The following is an 18,426-nucleotide window of genomic DNA, read 5'->3' on the forward strand; positions in this document are numbered from 1 at the left end:
TAGATAAACTTTGTTTTACCTCAGTACGAAATTAGCTAACTGCAAAAAAAAAAAAAAAAAAATATCACACAGACATTAACAACTAGATTCTTGCCAGTGATACACTTGCCTGCATTTTGATGGATGATGCGCCGCATTTCTGATAAAGCCCAAAGCAAATTCAGATCTGACGGCCGTATAAAGGACTGTAGTCTGGTCTCAGAACATGGTCTATTTATTCTTAGCTCTTAAAAAGACATTTCAAACAACAAAAGGCTTCTTAAAGAAAAATACTTTCAACAAAAGACTTGTTAACTTTAAACATTAAGGTTAACAAGGAAAAGAGTCTGTTACTGCATTTGACTTCTCTTGATTGACACTGTCCAAGGTTCCTGGTGAAGTCCATAAAAACTGGAAAACAGGAACACAAGAAATGTGTACAAAGTATGCCCTCCCCCCACACATGCGAACACACACACACACACACACACACACACGAGTATTTACAGATGCCGGTGTACAGTCCATTGAATCATGTGCATGATTCTTTTTTTGTCTGGTGTCAACATGGCCTCCTGTAATAAACAATAAAAATTAACAATGTTTTACCAGATCCACGTCGTTCAAAACAATAATGCTGCTGTACATTACTTTACAGGTCACTAAAGAGATAATGACTTTTGGGTTTCCATTAGATGCAAGCCATAATCATCAACAGAAAAAGAAATAAAGGCTTGAAATAGATCACTCTGTTTGTAATGAATCTATATTTTTGAATTACTGAAATAAATTAACTTTTTGATGATATTCTAATTTACTGATATGCCCCTGGAGTCTCAAAAGCTGGGGTAGGTTTGTGGATTATTATTTATAGTGGTGATGGCGGTGTTAGAAAGCCTTATATCTTACTGCAGCCATTTAACTGCAATAACTGTCCATAACTATCATTATAACAAGACAATGCATTATTCCTACAACAGAAATGACTGATCAAGGGAGGAGATCCTGGAACTAACGATGACATAAAACAGGAATGCTAGCTTTGTTCTGTTTTAATAAACTGTAGAACTTAAGTATATTAGATTTAGGCCTGAGTGCCCCTTTAAAAAACTGGGTGTAAAATTATTATTTCATTAAATAATAATAATACTAAAAAAAGTTTCTCACGTTAAATTCAAGCTGTTGTCTCAGGTAATGCTGCCAAGGGAAGGCTGATCTACATTAAAAGGAAGTGTTATACAGGTTAATACAGATATTTCAAAACCATACAATAAAAAGCAATGGATAATGAATGATGTCTATAAACATTTTTCATCTAAACCTGGTAAGCCAGGTCAAAGGGGAAGTAAAGGCATTGAGCAAATGCATTGTGCCCTTCATTAGGCAGGGTCATATGAAATGTTGCACAAAACATAATTGATTTCACATTTTAAGTCATTTTCCAAAACACAGAACAATACCTATAAATTAGTTAAATAACTCTCAAGGATGAGAAGTATTTTTGGACTGGCATGAATTCCAGTTGGGTGACCAATGCTTTATAGCCAGAGGTAGTCAAGCAAAGCTGTGTGTCCAGTCTGTCCAGTCTTATATTTTTAAGAAATTTTCTGACCATTGTGATTTGATCATGTTGACATAATTCTAACTTAACAATCATACATACATTCATTCTTTTATTGTCTGCAAGCGCTTATCCAGTTCAGGGTGACACTGGGTCTGGAGCCTACCCAGAATCACTGGGTGCAAGGTAGGAAGACATCCTGTAGGGGGCGCCAGTCCTTCACAGGGCAACACAAACACACACACCTCTACGGACAGTTTTGAGTCACCAATCCACCTACCAATGTGTGTGTTTTTGGACCGTGGGAGGAAACCGGAGCACCCGAAGGAAACCCACACAGACACAGAGAGAACACACCACACTCCTCACAGACAGTCACCCAGAGGAAACCCACACAGACACAGGGAGAACACACCGCACTCCTCACAGACAGTCACCCGAAGCAGGACTCGAACCGACAATCTCCAGGTCCCGGAGCTGTGTGACTGACACTACCTGCTGCACCACCGTGCCGCCCAAACACACATACATATGGGGGGGGGGGGTGATTTTCATTCATATTCACTTACTCATTCCAACTGGCGAGCAGTGCACTGGTCGGATAGCTCTCTGGACTCAGAATAATGCTGTGCTCCAAGAAGAATAAACATAGGAAACTCGCAATGAAGGACTGCCCCAAAGCATCCTCTCTTCTGAAGTAGATAAATAAATGATAAAAAAATTAATGATTCTCTCAAGTACACTTATCAAGATAAAATCTTAACATTGGTGAGTGTGTGTCTGTATACTTACGGTAGGAAAGGTTGCTGATGTTCCTTCAGCAGTTCCTCTACAACTACACACAGCAGATCCTGCAACACGTTTGGTCGGATCGTCAGACTGTTGAACAGCCAACGCACAGCCCACGGGTTCAACTGTGCACACACAAAAATATTACAACATAAACACAAATCCAATTTTTGAAAATGTTGTGGGAAAAAAAAAATACACAAATAAATAAAACAAGAGGCTGTGATTTGTTCTTTCTTTTGAACCTTTATTTAACCAAGAAAAGATTTCCATGGTGACCATTGTCTGACAACAAAGCCATGCGGTTGTAGCATTTACAGAACAAGGCTTGGCATCATCTTGCTGAAATAACCATGGACTTCCCAGGAAAGAAATGGCAGCAAAGTTCTCTCTTAAATCCCACTATACACTTCAGCGTTAATCTTTCATTCACACATATGAAAGTCCACACCATGGCAGATGGCTTTGCAGTTTTCACTGATAACAGTATGGACCACAGCACACGTTTGCACTGTCTTTTGGACCATGTGACATGAACAGGAGCCCCGGGAACATGCGAGTTTCTGCACAGGATTGATGCATGCTTTTCTCCTTGCATAACAGTTTCAGGTTGCACTTTTTGATGCAGCAGAAGTCTATGATAAACTGACAATGCATTTTCAGTTTACCCCTGAGCTCATGTGGTTATATTTACCTCAGTAGAATGATGATGATTTCTCACACAATGCTCTCTAGAAACTCAAAGGTCATGCAAATACAACAGTGGTGTCTGGCCTTGTCTAAACTTTTTTGCGCATACAGGAATCGTTTCACAATAGTGTGTGTGGTAGATGGTGAAAGACCTAAATTGCTTGCAAGGTTGCACTGAAAAATGTTGTTTATGAACTGTTAGACAATCCTATTAAGAAGTCTGGCACAAGGTGATAAACATTTTGCTTGCAAAGAAGCGTTTTATGTTTTCTTTTTTGTACTATGGTGAGTTAAATACAGCTTCAAATGAGTGGTCTATTATGGCAGTTCTGTTTACACATGGGCATTTTAAGCATTTATAGCACATTAGTGCTGGGCGATATGAGCGCAAACCAATATCACGATTAATTGTACATTTTACCACGATTACGATTAATAAACAATTATTTTGGTTTTGTATTTTTGACCCTCAGAGTTAAGTGATGAGGCATGTGCTGCAGTGTTAAAGCTGCGATTATTTTTTCTAATGTCGCTGGGAGCTTGTTCCTCTCGTATGTCTGAGCATTTACGTTTGACTTTTTATTTATAGCATCTTAATTATAGTCAAAAACCCAGCACGTCCAAACCACAGACGCTGTTTTTCTTTTGTACTAGCAGCTCAAGTCGCTCTGTTGGCCTCTGCGTTTAGATTGCTTTCATATTTCAGTTAGTGGCAGAACCCTGTGACTATTGCTGGGTAGCATGGTTTTAAAGGGACAGTACACGAACAAACAGTGGGGACATAACAAAATAAAAATAATTAGTATAACTGTTATAGACAAGAATATGGCCATTAGAAGTTCTGATAATCGATAATGATAAATTTTCGATTAATTGCCCAGCTCTAGCACATATCAGTTTCAAATGCCTTATGTTTTGCTTTGAATTAAGCAGTAAAACCTAATTTTGATAAAGACCACTATAAATAAGGGACAAAACACAACCACTTAAACAGTACCTGGAACGTCATAACGACCTTCAGAATAGGGCAAAGCCGCGCATGGAGAATACGTGTTGCCAAAGCCTGAGTGGCCAACAACAGCAAGGCCTGGTCAGGATACTCCTGAGAGGAAGATGACAAAGAGCAATAATTTCATAACAAGCATCACAGCAGCAGCCTCCTCTCAGGACCAGTAAAATGTCACCAACATTAGAGAAAATCCCATGAATATAAATGACAACATAAAATTACTTCACAAAAAAACAACAACACATACATATTAGGGGTGTGAAAGGTAACAGGTCAACAGCTCTTAAATCTATAACTAAATGCAATGGTTTTGAACAGGAAAACTTTAGACTCAAACATTAGCAAATATATATATTGGTGGTACATATAGTGAAGTACCTTTTGTAAACTTTTAGGGATCTGGAGGCGGGAGGACTGTACTAACTCACTGAGGATTCCCACAGCAACATGTCTTGTTCTCTGGTGGGGAGGAAAAATAAATAATACACATAAAAATACATATTATGATTTATATATTTTATTTAATAACATAAAAACATACTTAATTAATTAATTTCACAATAAACTGTGATATCCAACAACATACTATTAGAAAGTCGAGGTCAGGTTCTGCCATAGGAACGCCGTCTTTGGCACCATTCTTGTTGGCAAGATTCAATATTTTCACCCAGCTTTCAGGCTACAAGACAAACAAACCAAGAGGAACTTGACAATCTTTTTTTAGATATTCTATTTCAATCATTTATTTCTTTTTATGTTGATGATTATGGCTTATAGGCAATGAGAACCCAAAAGTCATTATCTCAAAAGATTAGGATATTCAACACAAAACACCTGCAAAGGTTTACTAAGCCTTTAAAAATGGTTAGTCTGGTTCAGTAGGCTACCCAATTGTGGGGAAGACTGCTGAAAAGTGTGGTAGAAAACAGTGCACACCACAGTGATGACCACAGCCTCAAAAGGACTGTCTAGAAAAGGCCATTCAAAAATTGGGGGGAGATTCACAAGGAGTTTTCTGTTGCTGGAGTCAGTTTTTCAAGAGCCACCACACACAGACGTGTACAGGACATGGGCCACAACTGTCGCATTCCTTGTGTAGAGCCACTCATGACCCAGAGACAACAGCAGAAGCATCTCACCTGGGCCACGGAGAGAAAGGACTGGACTGTTTATCAGTGTCCAAGATCTTGTTTTCAGATGAAAGTAAATTTTGCATTTCATTTGGAAATCAAGGTCCCGGAGTCTGGAGGAGTAGGCGAGAATTGCTTGAGTCTAGTGTGAAGTTTCCACAATCACTGATGGTTTGGGGAGCCATGTGATCTGCTGGTGCTGGTCCACTGTACTATATCAAGTCCAAGTCAGTGCCAGGAACTTTTAGAGCACTTCATGCTGACAAGCTTTATGGAGATGCATATTCCATTTTACAGCAGGATTGGCACCTGTCCACAGTGCCAAAAAATACCAACACCTGGTTTAATAACCACAGTGTCACTGTGCTTGACTGGCCAGCACAGTCACCTGACCTGAACCCCGTAGAGAATCTCTGGGGTATTGTCAAGAGAAAGATGAGACACACCAGACCCAACAATGCAGGCGAGCTGAAGGCAGCTATCAAAGCAATCTGAGCTTCCATAACACCTCAGCAGTGCCACAGAGTGATTACCTCCATGCCACGCCACAATGACGCAGTAAGTCTACATTTCTGGTAGCATATTTGGTTAATTCGTTTCAAATGGAAACATGAAATATTAAGCTTGAACTTATACTCACCTGGGCAAATGCTTCATTGTTACAGTTTAAAACTCGTAGTGCAAACTTAAGCACCTCCAACGTCTTCAGTAAAGTCAATCCCCCTAAAAACACAGTATGGTGTGAGTTCAAGGAAGTTTAGACCGTCAACCTTTCGTAAGGTTATATTTCCCCACTCCAGTCTACTATATTAGAATTTAACACTGACCAAAGTTAAAAATGCACAATAATATGAGTTCTTTAATACTGTAAAACTGCCAGTGAGAGCCTTTAAAACTTCATAAAAACTCTTCATGACTGTCAATACCCAAGTGATACTTTACAGTCCAAGCCAAATCAGTCTGAAACAAAAATAATTTCACTATCTCCAAGCTGAGCCTGACCCAACTGCAAATACAGTTATACAGTTTTACACTCCTTTGGTTAAAATTAAACAGCTTGTTGTGTTAAAGTTTACATCCTCTACAGTGAACCAAGTTAGCATGAATTTTGTTTCCATGCAAATTTCATTTCAGTTTCTGTGACTAATGAAGATCTAGAGGATGACCAACACAAACTTTGCAGCGACAGACGACCTACTGTCTCTGGCTTTACATCTACAAGGTGGACCAACAAATTAGCTGTATCTAACAGAGTAGACAGTGAGTAGACACTGTTTAAAAACTCCAACAGTCACTGCTGTGTCTGATCCACTCATACCAGCCCAACATTCACTAACACACCACCACCACATCAGTGTCACAGTACTGATAATGAACCCCCGCCCAAAAAAGGGGGCTAACATTTTTGCGCAGAGCAACAGTCTGTAATTGCAGAACTGCAGAGTGCACCTGCATTGTAAATGGAGTTGAATGGTTTGGATGATTCGTGTGTTTGGTGTCTGGTACATACACAGACCAAGTATTTTCCAGGATATAATATTCCATTACCTTCAACGGGGGCCCAATCAGAGCTTAGTAAAGGGTCCGACTGGTTCTTAAGGACCACCCCTGAGCGAGGAATGAAGTCGAGTTGTGGTGGCTGTGGAATATTTGACGGTGCATGTCCTGATTTCATGATCCTGAGATAAGCAGCAAACTGCACAGGACTGAGCCTAGAGGCAGTGCACGAAGAGCCATATGTGGTGAGCAAGGCACTGACTGCACCGGCATAATCACCAACCTAGACACACACAAAGAAAAAAAAACTATGAAATCAGACCCAGTTGTTTGCTAAACTTTAAATATTCTCCAATCAAATGTTGTGTTTTGATAATTATTTAAGTGAGAATACACATCCCTGACAGAGAACAGACTTAAAATGGATCAAGCAAATGAGCTTGTTGAATTATTGGAAACAGTACAAACATGTCACATTGTGTTTTATCCAATAATAATTTCAGCAAATAAACTGCAAAATTGTTCAGCAAACAGAAAAGCAGCTTTAGCAGGGGCACTAAGACCTTGGCAAACAACTGTAAAGGAGAACTAGGGAGGACTGAGGGAAGGTCATATAAACTGCTTCATCCACCTTGTCTGGAAAACCATTCTTTCTGAACAACCTAAGTGTTTGTACTCATTGTGTTCATTGTTTGTGTCAGATTTTGCAGCAAAATGACAAAGGAAAATAAGGGGGAAAATGTATAGAAAATTAAAGATACAAATGAAAACATTCCATAAGCTGATGAACTGTAACAGGTGAGGGGGTTATGAAGGGGTAGGAAACCAGCTTCCATCAAAGGACGGTGGATGGGTTATAGCTCATCACTTGGGCTAAAATTCAAAAACAACATCTGAACTGTTCAATGCAAGATATGAAGCATAATGTCATATTTCTCTATGTATCCTAAGGCTGGGCAAAAATTCATCAAAATTGCCATTCAGAAATTCTAATCAACACCATCTTGTGTATATCGCTTTGGTTTGTAATTGCTATGTCCCCTATGCCATGTCCCTTTAAAACCACACTACCACTCTGTAGTCACATGATTCTGCCCCTATCTGCCACATGGAAGCAACATGGAGGAGAACCTAAACGCAGAGACCATCCGAGCATCTCAAGGAGCTTGTACCAAATAAAAATACAGTTCCTGTGGTTTGGACATGTTGTATTTTTTTTGTCTTTAATTTAGACAACACTGAACAAAAAAGAAGTCAATTGTAAACACTGGGGGGAGGGACCCTTTTTAGCGACCAAAGCACAATCACACAGCAAATATGAACGGTGCTCAAAAAACGAACGAGCTCCCATCAACATTAGAAAAAACAACCCAGCTTTAAAACTGGAGCATACTGGAGTCACTGTACGCAACACGGGTAAAAAATACAAAAACAAAATAATCATTCATTGATCTTATGGTATCTTGTGGTAAAAGGTATCGCCCAGCACTACATCTACCTATTCTATATATTCACTCCAATTATAGATTTGTCTTAGTATAATACGGTTTACTAAACTTTCAAGTAGAGTACATTACAATTACCGACATGTGGCAATAGAAAGAATAAATCAATATATATAAAAATATATTAGCTGTCCAATCAAAAACACGTATCTCAATTACACTGTCAGTCCTTTTTGTCTCTTTTTTTGACGTATATTATTTGTAGAAGAGCAACAGCAGCTAGCAGACGTCTTCTAAACAAAGCTACACCACACGAAACATTCTCTCAAGTGTTAAAGGACCGTCCTGTGCATGGTTTCATAATGTTATATTTAGCATCTTACCTTACACAGGTACAGGGGAATCCAGTCTTTCATGACCTGTAGACTTAATCACAAAGAGACGTGATTATAAAACTGTAAATTATGTATAATAAACAAGGAACAATGCATCTTTATCTGAGGTAAGGGACTTACACTGGAAGACTGTCACTTTTAACCACCCTAAGATAGCGCGCCAGCTCACGATACCTAGTAAGAACAACAAAGATTTAATATAAATCAACACAATCCCAATAACAACTGATGAGGCATCAAGCAACATCGCTTCTCCAGACTTTTTGTAAACAATGTTCCACAAATGAAAAAAACAAGAAGAAAGTTAAATATGAAAAGTAAATTAACGGAAAATGGATTCCACAAAAAAAAGGAAATGGATAGAGAATGCACCCAAGCATCCACACTGACCTACTTGAGGAGACTGGAGCTTATAAAAGTTTTCTTGACCCATTTGTCATTAAAATAAAATAAAATACATGGACAGCCATTAAACAAAGTGTGCATGAAAAACAATCTAAGGAAATCTTAGAACTAGAAGTTGAAATTATGAAATTACCTGCTTTGATGCAGCAGTTTGCAGACTCTGGCTTGAATCACTACAACTGTTTCATAAAGAAACTCTGTCCGTTTGCCTTTGACATGCCTCTCCCCAGTGATGTTCTGACCCTTTAAAACACTTGAGAGCAAAGGGTCGTCCCATGGCAGTACATTTAGGCTTTAGACAGAAAAAAAAAATTGCATGTGCTTTAGGAATCCATACAAACAAACAAATAAACAAAACAAATGCAGACTGACCTATATGCTTTCAAACACAGCCATAAAAATAGACACAGGTTGTGTAGTTGAGGATTGAGTCGTGAAGCCCCCTCTAGTTGTCCGAGGGCCCATTCACAGGATTTGTAAAATTCTTTGCGACACCCGTTTGCAAAACTGCTTTTATAGGATGTTATTCTCTTTTCTGCACTTATGGGTATAATAGGATTTCGTAGCGATCAAATGACTGGAGCATGGCGCTTCTATGCTGCTAATGTTTTCTGTTTTAATGTTTTGTTTTTTTTTAACATCACTGCATCACTTTAAGTGCCCCTGACTGGCCAGTGGAGCTGAGAGAATGGACAGTGAGTGCAGGTAAAGGAAAAGAAAGAGCTAAGACAGAAGTTGTGTTTCTAACGACCAGGTGTTTTCGGCTAATACCTCAGTATGTCCACATGGGTTTTAATAACGCCACTGGGGTCAGAAAGCTGGATGTCACAGCAATCAAATTACTTCTAGTCTTTCATCAGTTTCGTTTACCGGTTTTATCTTTTCACATTTTAGTTTCTGTGATTGAATTGAAATGGACGCTAGATTTTTTTAAGTGACTAATCAGACCCTAATTTGTCAAATTTACAATGTCAGCAGAATATTTTACATTAAAGGTTGGGTTTTGTTTCCTTGTGGGTCATTGTTTATAAACAGGTGGGCCATGAGGTTGAGAACTCCTGGTGGAGTTATTAAAGTTATTACAGATTAGCAATAACATTCTAGAAGCAACTGCAGTGTCTTTTAGAATAATCGTTTTACAAAAAAATAAATGTAGGTTATTATATATTTACACACACACACACGTTAGTATTGGGTGGAATAACGTTAATACCATATGCAGCAAAATATAAAAATGTGGACGGTATCTCAAAACGAGGGCAGTATTTTTGATGTGTGTGTGGTGTATCAAATTTCTGTTCAGTGTCTTTAAGTACAAGTACAAATCTGCTCTCTCAGAAACCGTTTTTAATGTTTGTTTTTTTTTTAAACCATTAACGTGTGTTGTAGTCGAGCTGAACTACACAGGGCCGAAACCACTTCACTCACGAGGCACATGCAGTCTCACAGCGCACACCCCCACAGCATGGTATTACTGTATATCATGTTAATGTTTTGAGATGGTATAATGGTATGAAATATGTGGATACCACCCATCCCAAGCACATTTGTGTGTGTGTGTGTGTGTGTGTGTTTTCTTACCTGTTTCTAAGCCACCTGCAATCGTTTGGAAATGGAAGGGTTTGGAAAAACAGTTGCAGTTGCTTTGTGAAGTCGGCAGGAAAATCAGCATTCACAAACAAAGTCTGTATCTTCGTCGTTACTCTGTAACAAAAAGCTTTGTTAAAAAAAAACAGAAAACCAAAACAACAAACTAACTGTTGAATGCAAGAGCTCATAGCCCAGTTTAGGTGCACGATCTCTATTCTGTTCAATACAGCGAAGTAAATAACCTTGTATGTTTTGACCATTGTGAAGTGTGAGCAGTCACTGCTCTGAACGCGTGTGTTACAAAAGGGCTATGTACTACAGAGGTTTACTTCATGAAATGTTGAATTGTTACTTAACACTGCAGATAGTACTTTTCAGACTGTTCAAAGACTGAGCTACACTCCGTGAGCATGCTTTTATGCTCAACATAAAATTTAAGACACAATTTAAAATGGCTTGTCTCACCCATCACGAACGTCGTACATCTACGTGTTTATGCATAAACACAACTAAGGATTAACAGTTACCTCCACAGCATTCTTAGTACAATATCTGACACAATGGCAGCCAAGCGTGAATTTCTGTAATGAAAAAAAATAATATTTTTTTGTTTATTGACAGTCATGACTCTCATACACACAAAAGAGAAGAATGTTCAGAAAAGTTTTGTGAATATAGCGGGTGAGGTGCAGCGGGAGGTTTTTACCCAGGTGCAGTGTGTGTGATGAAAAGTTTCACAGCACCAAGCAGCATAACAGCGCAGGTCTTTGGAGTCTGCTTCATTGCCTCATCTAGAAATGTGCATGCGTGTTCCATTACTCCAACGTAGCTAAAAGTACAGAAAAAAATAACTAATGATCACTATAAACATTCATTATACATACGGCAGTCCAATAGTTCAATATCTAAATCTACACATTTATATCTATATAGAGACCAATATAAAATGTTTCCATAATTTTTAAACATATTTTGCGAATATAATTATTTTTTTCAACACAAAACAGATAACAAAGAGGGAAGGAAGAGGGGGACACACTATATACATTTGTACATTTCAACAAACATATATTTAACAAAAGCAATGGCTTAGGACTATTTTTTCAACAGTGGCGGCCCTTGCATGACGTGGTATGGCAGTGACTCGCTCCAGCATAAGAATGTTGAAATAGAAGTGTAAAAAAAACAGTTAAGAAGGACACAAGGCCCTGCACAAACTTTTATACTAAATAGTTTTCTTGACTGCACCGCTAGCAGCCATGATTATTTTCTTTTCACAAAAATTTATGTCAAGAGTAGAATCATCTCCAAGCAGGAAGAAAGCTGGAGAAATGGGAAAATCCTGGCCCAGCACAGAACACAACAAGGAAATAGCTGTTTTCCAGAGTTTTACAATTGGAGGACACTGCCAGAAGACAAGCATGAATGTGCCAATGACATTCTTTTACATTTCAATATACATTATATACAGCATCAGTCTGTCACATTACAGGGTGCTGCCATCACTTCACTGTACTCAATTTTGACCCATCCATTTTCTACCGCTTATCTGGGTCCGGGTCGTGGGGGAAGCAGTCGGAGCAAAGAAACCCTGACCTCCCTCCCCCCAGCCACCGCAACGGACAAACTGTGACAGGCACAGAAATCCAATAACTGAACACCACTCGGGTTCAGATCAGCAGGGCCGTTCCTCCCAATCACGCCCCTCCAGGTCTCACTGTCATTACCCACGTTGAAGTCCCCCAGCATGAGTGCTCTCCAGCAACCCCTCTAGGATCCCCAAGAAGGTATGGTTTGGTGCATAAGCACAAACAACCGTCAGAACCCTTTCCCACACCTGAAGGCGCAGGGAAATTACTCTCTCGCCCACTGGGGTAAACCCCAACGTACAGGCGCTAAGCCGGGGGGCTATGAGTAAGCCCACACCTGCCTTACAACTCTCACCCTGGGCAACTCCAGAGTGAAAGAGCCTCCAGCCCCTCTCAGGAAGATTGGTTCCAGGGCCCATACTGTGTGTCGAGGTGAGCCCAACTATATCTAGCCGGTACCTCTCAACCTCGTGCACCAGCTCAGGCTCTTTTCCCACCAGAGAGGTTAAATTCCATGTTCCAAAAGCCAGCTTCAGTAACCGAGGATCAGAACGCCAGGGCCCCTGACCCCGGATGCCACACGATCCACAATGCACCAGACCCGGATTAGACCCATGTTGCTCCTTCGGGCTAAGCCTGGCTGGACCCCATGAGTGAAAGTGCGGCCACCAGGTGCTCGCCAATGAGCCCCTTCCCCAGGCCTGGCTCCAGGGTGAGGCCCCGGTAACCCTACTCTGGGCGATGTGTACACAGGGAGAACACACCACACTCCTCACAGACAGTCACCCGGAGGAAACCCACGCAGACACAGAGACAACACACCAAACTCCTCACAGACAGTCACCCGGAGGAAACCCATGCAGACATAGGGAGAACACACCACACTCCTCACAGACAGTCACCCGGAGTGGGGCTCGAACCCACAACCTCCAGGTCCCTGGAGCTGTGTGACTGCAACACTACCTGCTGCTCCACCGTGCCGCCCCATAAATAAATAATTAAAGTAAATGAAGTAAAAAAAAATTAAAAGTGATAAATTCTTTTGTTCAGATACACAGCTCTAGTTTATCTTACCTATAGTCCAGAGTTGTCGAGTGCTGAGCTTTACATCCCTGACAACCAGCTTGTGTTCTACCAGCTGGGTGGCTGCACATAGATCGGTTCGGGTTCTGAAAGCCTGCCAGGAAAGCTGCATACTTCAAGGCAAAGCTGCAAGTAAACTCTTGAAGGGAAGCCTCTACCTCAGATAAACCACACAAACACATGCACAGTTCAACTTATGGACGACTTTCACCCTTGGAAAAAGTTGAAGTGAAGCTGACTGAGACACAAACCAGCACGTCTGAGGTCCGAATCCATGTCCTGAGGGTTAAAGGGGAAGTTGAGTTCACTGAGGTATCCCATGACATTTTTGTCTCTCAGAGATTTCCAGTACACACTGCGCTTGTGAGCGTTGCAGTGACAAAAGCCGGGAATGGTCCAGAACTTACACTGTATACAAAGACACAAGACCAAAACGTAAGACTCATGTAAAATCCTAGGAGAACAGAAGCACTACGCAGTATTGACAACACTTAATAAGATTACGTTCTATGAATAAAACATGGCACTGTGGCATGTCATTGTCGACCCACGGCCCCAGGGACGTATTGGGTGTTAGGGGCCATATTCAAGGGCACGTTAGCCTGGGATGTTGAGGGAAGGGGACATCGCTGTCCATTCACAGCCCTGTTCCTGCTGCTCGTGGGGATTGAACGGGTGACCTTCAGGTCCCCAACCCAACTCTCTAACACTTAGGCCATGACTGCCCTTATTAATGCGTTATTGTGCAATATTTATTACTTATCAAGTTCAATTCTGTTTATATAACTTATAGACAGTGAACGTTCACTGAATTAAGAACACTGACCTTTGTCTATTTTACACTCATTTTCCATTTTCTCAGCTCCAAGTGTTGTACAACAACAAAGTCCATCTGTTGCTCTACATACATTCTTATCCCCATTTTACACTGTTGTTCAATGGTCAGGACCCCACAGAGCAGGTATGATTTGGGTGGTGGATCATACTCAGTGCTGCAGTGTTAAAAATCACAGCCCTTTTTCAGTGAGAAAAACATGCCGCTGCTTCCTTTCTCCGGTAGGAAGCCGAGCTAAGGCTACACTAGAACGTCTTGCCTTGACTTCCTCTTTTTTTTGAGGAACTGTGATCATACCAGAGAGTTAAAAGTTAAATTTGTTCCATCATATCAGCAACTCACCGTGGAGGCTGGTTTATCACACACGTAGCAGAAACACTGCTCACAAAACGCTGCGTTGTTGCCCTCCGCGTCTGAAACAACACCCTCCGTGCAGCTGAAATACAGAACAAGGCCTCAAAACCCTACTTTTTTTTTTTTTTTTCGCAAAGATATCACAGCATTCACACACAAGAGCATTAGTGAGGTCAGACAGCGATGATGTAAAAACATCACTCCCACTCTTCCCAGTGCTATTCACTGGTGAGTGTGCTACTGGACGCATGTGGCGTTCATGCAACTCGGAAAAACCCAGGTCATTAACACTTACCTGAAAGGGATAGTGCAGTCATATCTCGCATGAGGCAAGACATGGGCTTTCTGTGAGTACGTTATGGTCAAGTCTTCGTCCAGAATTTCACCACTTTTAGGGACCTCTGGTACTGCTTGAGTTTAGGAGAAAGAAGAAAGAATAAACGATATTATATTTATTTACTACCCCTGCTGTGACAATACAGGTCCCTCCCCCCCAAAAAATTAATTGTGTTGTTTGGTAAAATGCAATAAAAACTAGAATCTGTGATTTTCTTGTAACTGTAAATGACAAAAGGTACAAACAATTTGGTTTCCAGTGTTTTCACTGAACAATTTCAACATATTTTGTAAATGTAAGTTTATTTTCAGCTGGGAGAGAGGGTTTTTTGCCACAGTGTTACATTGCATTTCCTCTTAATTTCACAGTTTCATTGCTTTGGAAATGAGGAAAACATTGATGATGAAATGGAGTCTTTCTATCTATCTATATTTACACTTATATAGCACCTTTCTAGACACCCAAGGACGCTTTACAATCCACACTGCTCAGAACGCTCAGAACACTCAATCCACACAAACGCGCAGCCAAACGCACACAGCGTACTCTCGATCAGGAACGACCGTCCACCTGGAGGACTGCACTAGGGTACTAGGATATGGGCACTAGGGTTTCACCCAGGATAGAGCGGCAATCCATATCTGGGCACACACACATTCACTCACACAACAGGACAGTTATTAGAGAAGCCAATTCACCTAACCTCCATGATTTTTGACTGTGGGAGGAAACCGGAGCCCCGGAGGAAACCCACCCAGACACGGGGAGAACACACCACACTCCTCACAGACAGTCACCCGGAGGAAACCCACGCAGACACAGGGAGAACACACCACACTCCTCACAGACAGTCACCCAGAGGAAACCCACGCAGACACAGGGAGAACACACCACACTCCTCACAGACAGTCACCCGGAGAAAACCCACGCAGACACAGGGAGAACACACCACACTCCTCACAGACAGTCACCAGGAGGAAACCCACGCAGACACAGGGAGAACACACCACACTCTTCACAGACAGTCACCCGGAGGAAACCAACACAGACACAGAGAGAACACACCACACTCTTCACAGACAGTCACCCGGAGGAAACCCACGCAAACACAGGGAGAACACGCCACACTCCTCACAGACAGTCACCCGGAGGAAACCAACACAGACACAGAGAGAACACACCACACTCCTCACAGACAGTCACCCGGAGGAAACCCACGCAGAGACAGGGAGAACACACCACACTCCTCACAGACAGTCACCCGGAGGAAACCCACGCAGACACAGAGAGAACACACCACACTCCTCACAGACAGTCACCCGGAGGAAACCCACGCAGACACAGGGAGAACACACCACACTCCTCACAGACAGTCACCCAGAGGAAACCCACGCAGACACAGAGAGAACATGGAAACTCCACCCAGATGGGACTTGAACCCAAGATCCCAGCGCTGAGAGGCGAACGTGCTCACCACTAAGCCACCGTATGAAATTTAAATTAGGTAAACAACAGAATGTCAATGATTCACCGACCTGCTTGACTGTGTGTATTTAGTAACAAAAGCACAAAGAAAAGTTCAGATTGTTGTTATTGCTTTTTACAACTTCAGTCTGTATTTTTCTGGAAATTGGTCTGAACCTCTCTCAACACTAAACACCTACCCAATAATGAACGAACGCTTTCAAGTCCTGTCTACACCCAAACATAATTACCTCAAACCATTTTAATAGCTTATTTCTGTTAGCACGTCTGTCTAAATCAGAGCTCAGGAACAGACTAAAACCTGTAGAGAAACTGGGACCCCTAAAACCATTAAGTCATAACGAACCATCAGGTCATTCATTCATTTTCTCTTTGATTATAAGGCATTATAAAACGCAAGGCAGGATCACACCCAGGACATCCTGTCACACCCGTGGACATCTTCACACATTCACCCAGTGTGTGAAACACTCCACTGGTGTGTGTGTGAAACCATCTAGTTGTGTGTGTGTTTATCTGCAAGTTCTCCACAAGAGCGTATGTAGTGTAGTGTACTGTCAGAACCTCAGCTTGTGAGACTGGATGAGCGTGTGAAATGGTCCACTGATGTTGAGTGACTGGGTGAGTGTGTGGTGACCTATCGTGGCCTGGTGTGCTGTTCCATTGAGTGACTGACTGACTGGGTGAGTGTGTGAAACTGTCCTCTCCAGTGTTTTTCTGGTACATGCCCAATTCTATTTACTCAGTGTGGGCTCCAGACCCACAGTAGCCCGGATGAGGACAAATCAGTTGTGTATGTGTATGTGTGAACACATGAATGAAGTCTGAACAGTAATAAAGACGAAGCACGTGTTCAACCCTGTGTTACATCACAGTACATTTAGTTTTAGCGGCTTCTGGGTGAATTTGTCCATGACCTTTTTTCCTTTGTTTGCCTGGTAGCCTCAGAGTAACTCAAACATGCGGACACCGTGTCGCGTGCGTCGACTTTTGGTTGAACTGTTCCTTTAAACTGTAGCTTTGACACCTGAAGGCTAAACCACCACAAAGTTTACTGAAAGACCTCTTGAAAACGCGGTCGTTGTGTAACAATGCATTTTACGGAACATCCCACCTCTGTTTTCATTTTCTTCCACAATGACGACGGAGTCGTCTTGTTTCGCCGTGCCGTCGTCTTCGTCGTCGTCGCTGAGGACGATAACTTCGTTTTCTTCCATTTCTACAAGTAAAACACACCTTTATCTTACACTGAGGGTTCCGTTGAAGAACCCAAACAGACTTTAAAACGATACAAACAAACGCGTTAGCTGTTAACGCGTCTCAAACCGTATACTCCTACACTTCACACACTACACGTCCGTGCGCACTCCTGAGGTAAGTGCCCTATTTGTACGTACTTTCTAGTGCGTTAGTGCGAGGTCTGAGACGCGCCCACTACCAGATACAGAATACAAACGACGCCGCTTCTACAAACACGAAAAATAAACAATCACTGTCTTCGTGTAGCCATTACGTCCAGTCCGTACGGAGCTCCACATATTTGTAGAAGCGGTTAATGAACGTGTTAAAAAAAGTTAATGTTAGTTACTTCGTTTTAAACTCATCTAAACGAACCTTCAAATTTTGGCGCTTCCACTGCGCTGGAAAAATTGATCCGGATAATAACGGAAACGGCGTATTGCGTTGCCCCTAACCCTCCTCTTGCTCTACCGTGAACTACGTAAATGGCGCAGAAAAAGGTGTAATTACCACGGTAACTGCTTCAATACCCCGGTGAATACGTGCCCGGTGGTGTTTATTCGCTAGAATAACATATAAACATATACCCAGTGTAGGTGAAGTGTTACTAACAAACATTTTTTAAAGATATTTTAATGCTGATGAACAGAGAAACGTTCTTAGCAGTTTAATATTTAAAGGGACCTTAAAATATAAAAATTTGTAAAATAAAAAGTTGTATTTAAAGTAACCCTAGGTTGTATTTTAACTTTAAGTTACAACTTTAAAATCACTGTGATACTCCACTGAGCTGTGCTCTTGCTACTCTGTGCTCAGCACTGCAGAAACTGCACTATGTAGCTAGATAGTTAATATCAGGATAGTCTTGTAGAAGTTATGCAACTGTAGGGGGTGCCCAGGTGCAAAAACACCACATCTTCATGGTCATGGTGATTGTATTACATTTTTATTTCATTCATTCATTGTCTGTAAGCACTTATCCAGTTCAGGGTCGCGGTGGGTCCGGAGCCTACC

At 41.4% G+C, this 18,426-nt stretch overlaps 1 protein-coding gene across 3 annotated transcripts; it reads right to left on the reverse strand.

Moving 5' to 3' along the window:
- Window positions 1-198: 198 nt before the first annotated feature.
- zgc:112980 (uncharacterized protein LOC503706 homolog) lies at window positions 199-17,872 on the reverse strand. Of its 3 annotated transcripts, none has more exons than XM_066661658.1 (22): window positions 17,788-17,872; window positions 17,288-17,392; window positions 14,647-14,758; window positions 14,340-14,433; window positions 13,414-13,570; window positions 13,154-13,316; window positions 11,197-11,319; window positions 11,018-11,071; window positions 10,482-10,604; window positions 9,034-9,192; window positions 8,616-8,669; window positions 8,484-8,526; window positions 6,707-6,938; window positions 5,799-5,881; window positions 4,615-4,707; window positions 4,407-4,487; window positions 4,017-4,121; window positions 2,333-2,454; window positions 2,110-2,232; window positions 1,147-1,195; window positions 487-554; window positions 199-390 (listed from the first exon to the last, which is right to left on the reverse strand). In XM_066661658.1, the coding sequence occupies exons 2-22, from the start codon at window positions 17,388-17,390 to the stop codon at window positions 330-332; spliced, it is 2,202 nt and encodes a 733-aa protein (XP_066517755.1). In that variant the 5' UTR covers window positions 17,391-17,392; window positions 17,788-17,872; the 3' UTR covers window positions 199-329. The 3 variants fall into 3 exon arrangements, with proteins under 3 accessions (XP_066517755.1, XP_066517754.1, XP_066517753.1); XM_066661657.1 differs by lacking the exon at window positions 17,788-17,872 and adding an exon at window positions 17,571-17,767 and having other exon boundaries at window positions 14,647-14,761; XM_066661656.1 differs by lacking the exon at window positions 17,788-17,872 and having other exon boundaries at window positions 14,647-14,761; window positions 17,288-17,549.
- Window positions 17,873-18,426: the final 554 nt, after the last annotated feature.

Source organism: Hoplias malabaricus, chromosome 2, assembly GCF_029633855.1.
Source record: "Hoplias malabaricus isolate fHopMal1 chromosome 2, fHopMal1.hap1, whole genome shotgun sequence".
Classification (NCBI taxonomy): domain Eukaryota; kingdom Metazoa; phylum Chordata; class Actinopteri; order Characiformes; family Erythrinidae; genus Hoplias; species Hoplias malabaricus.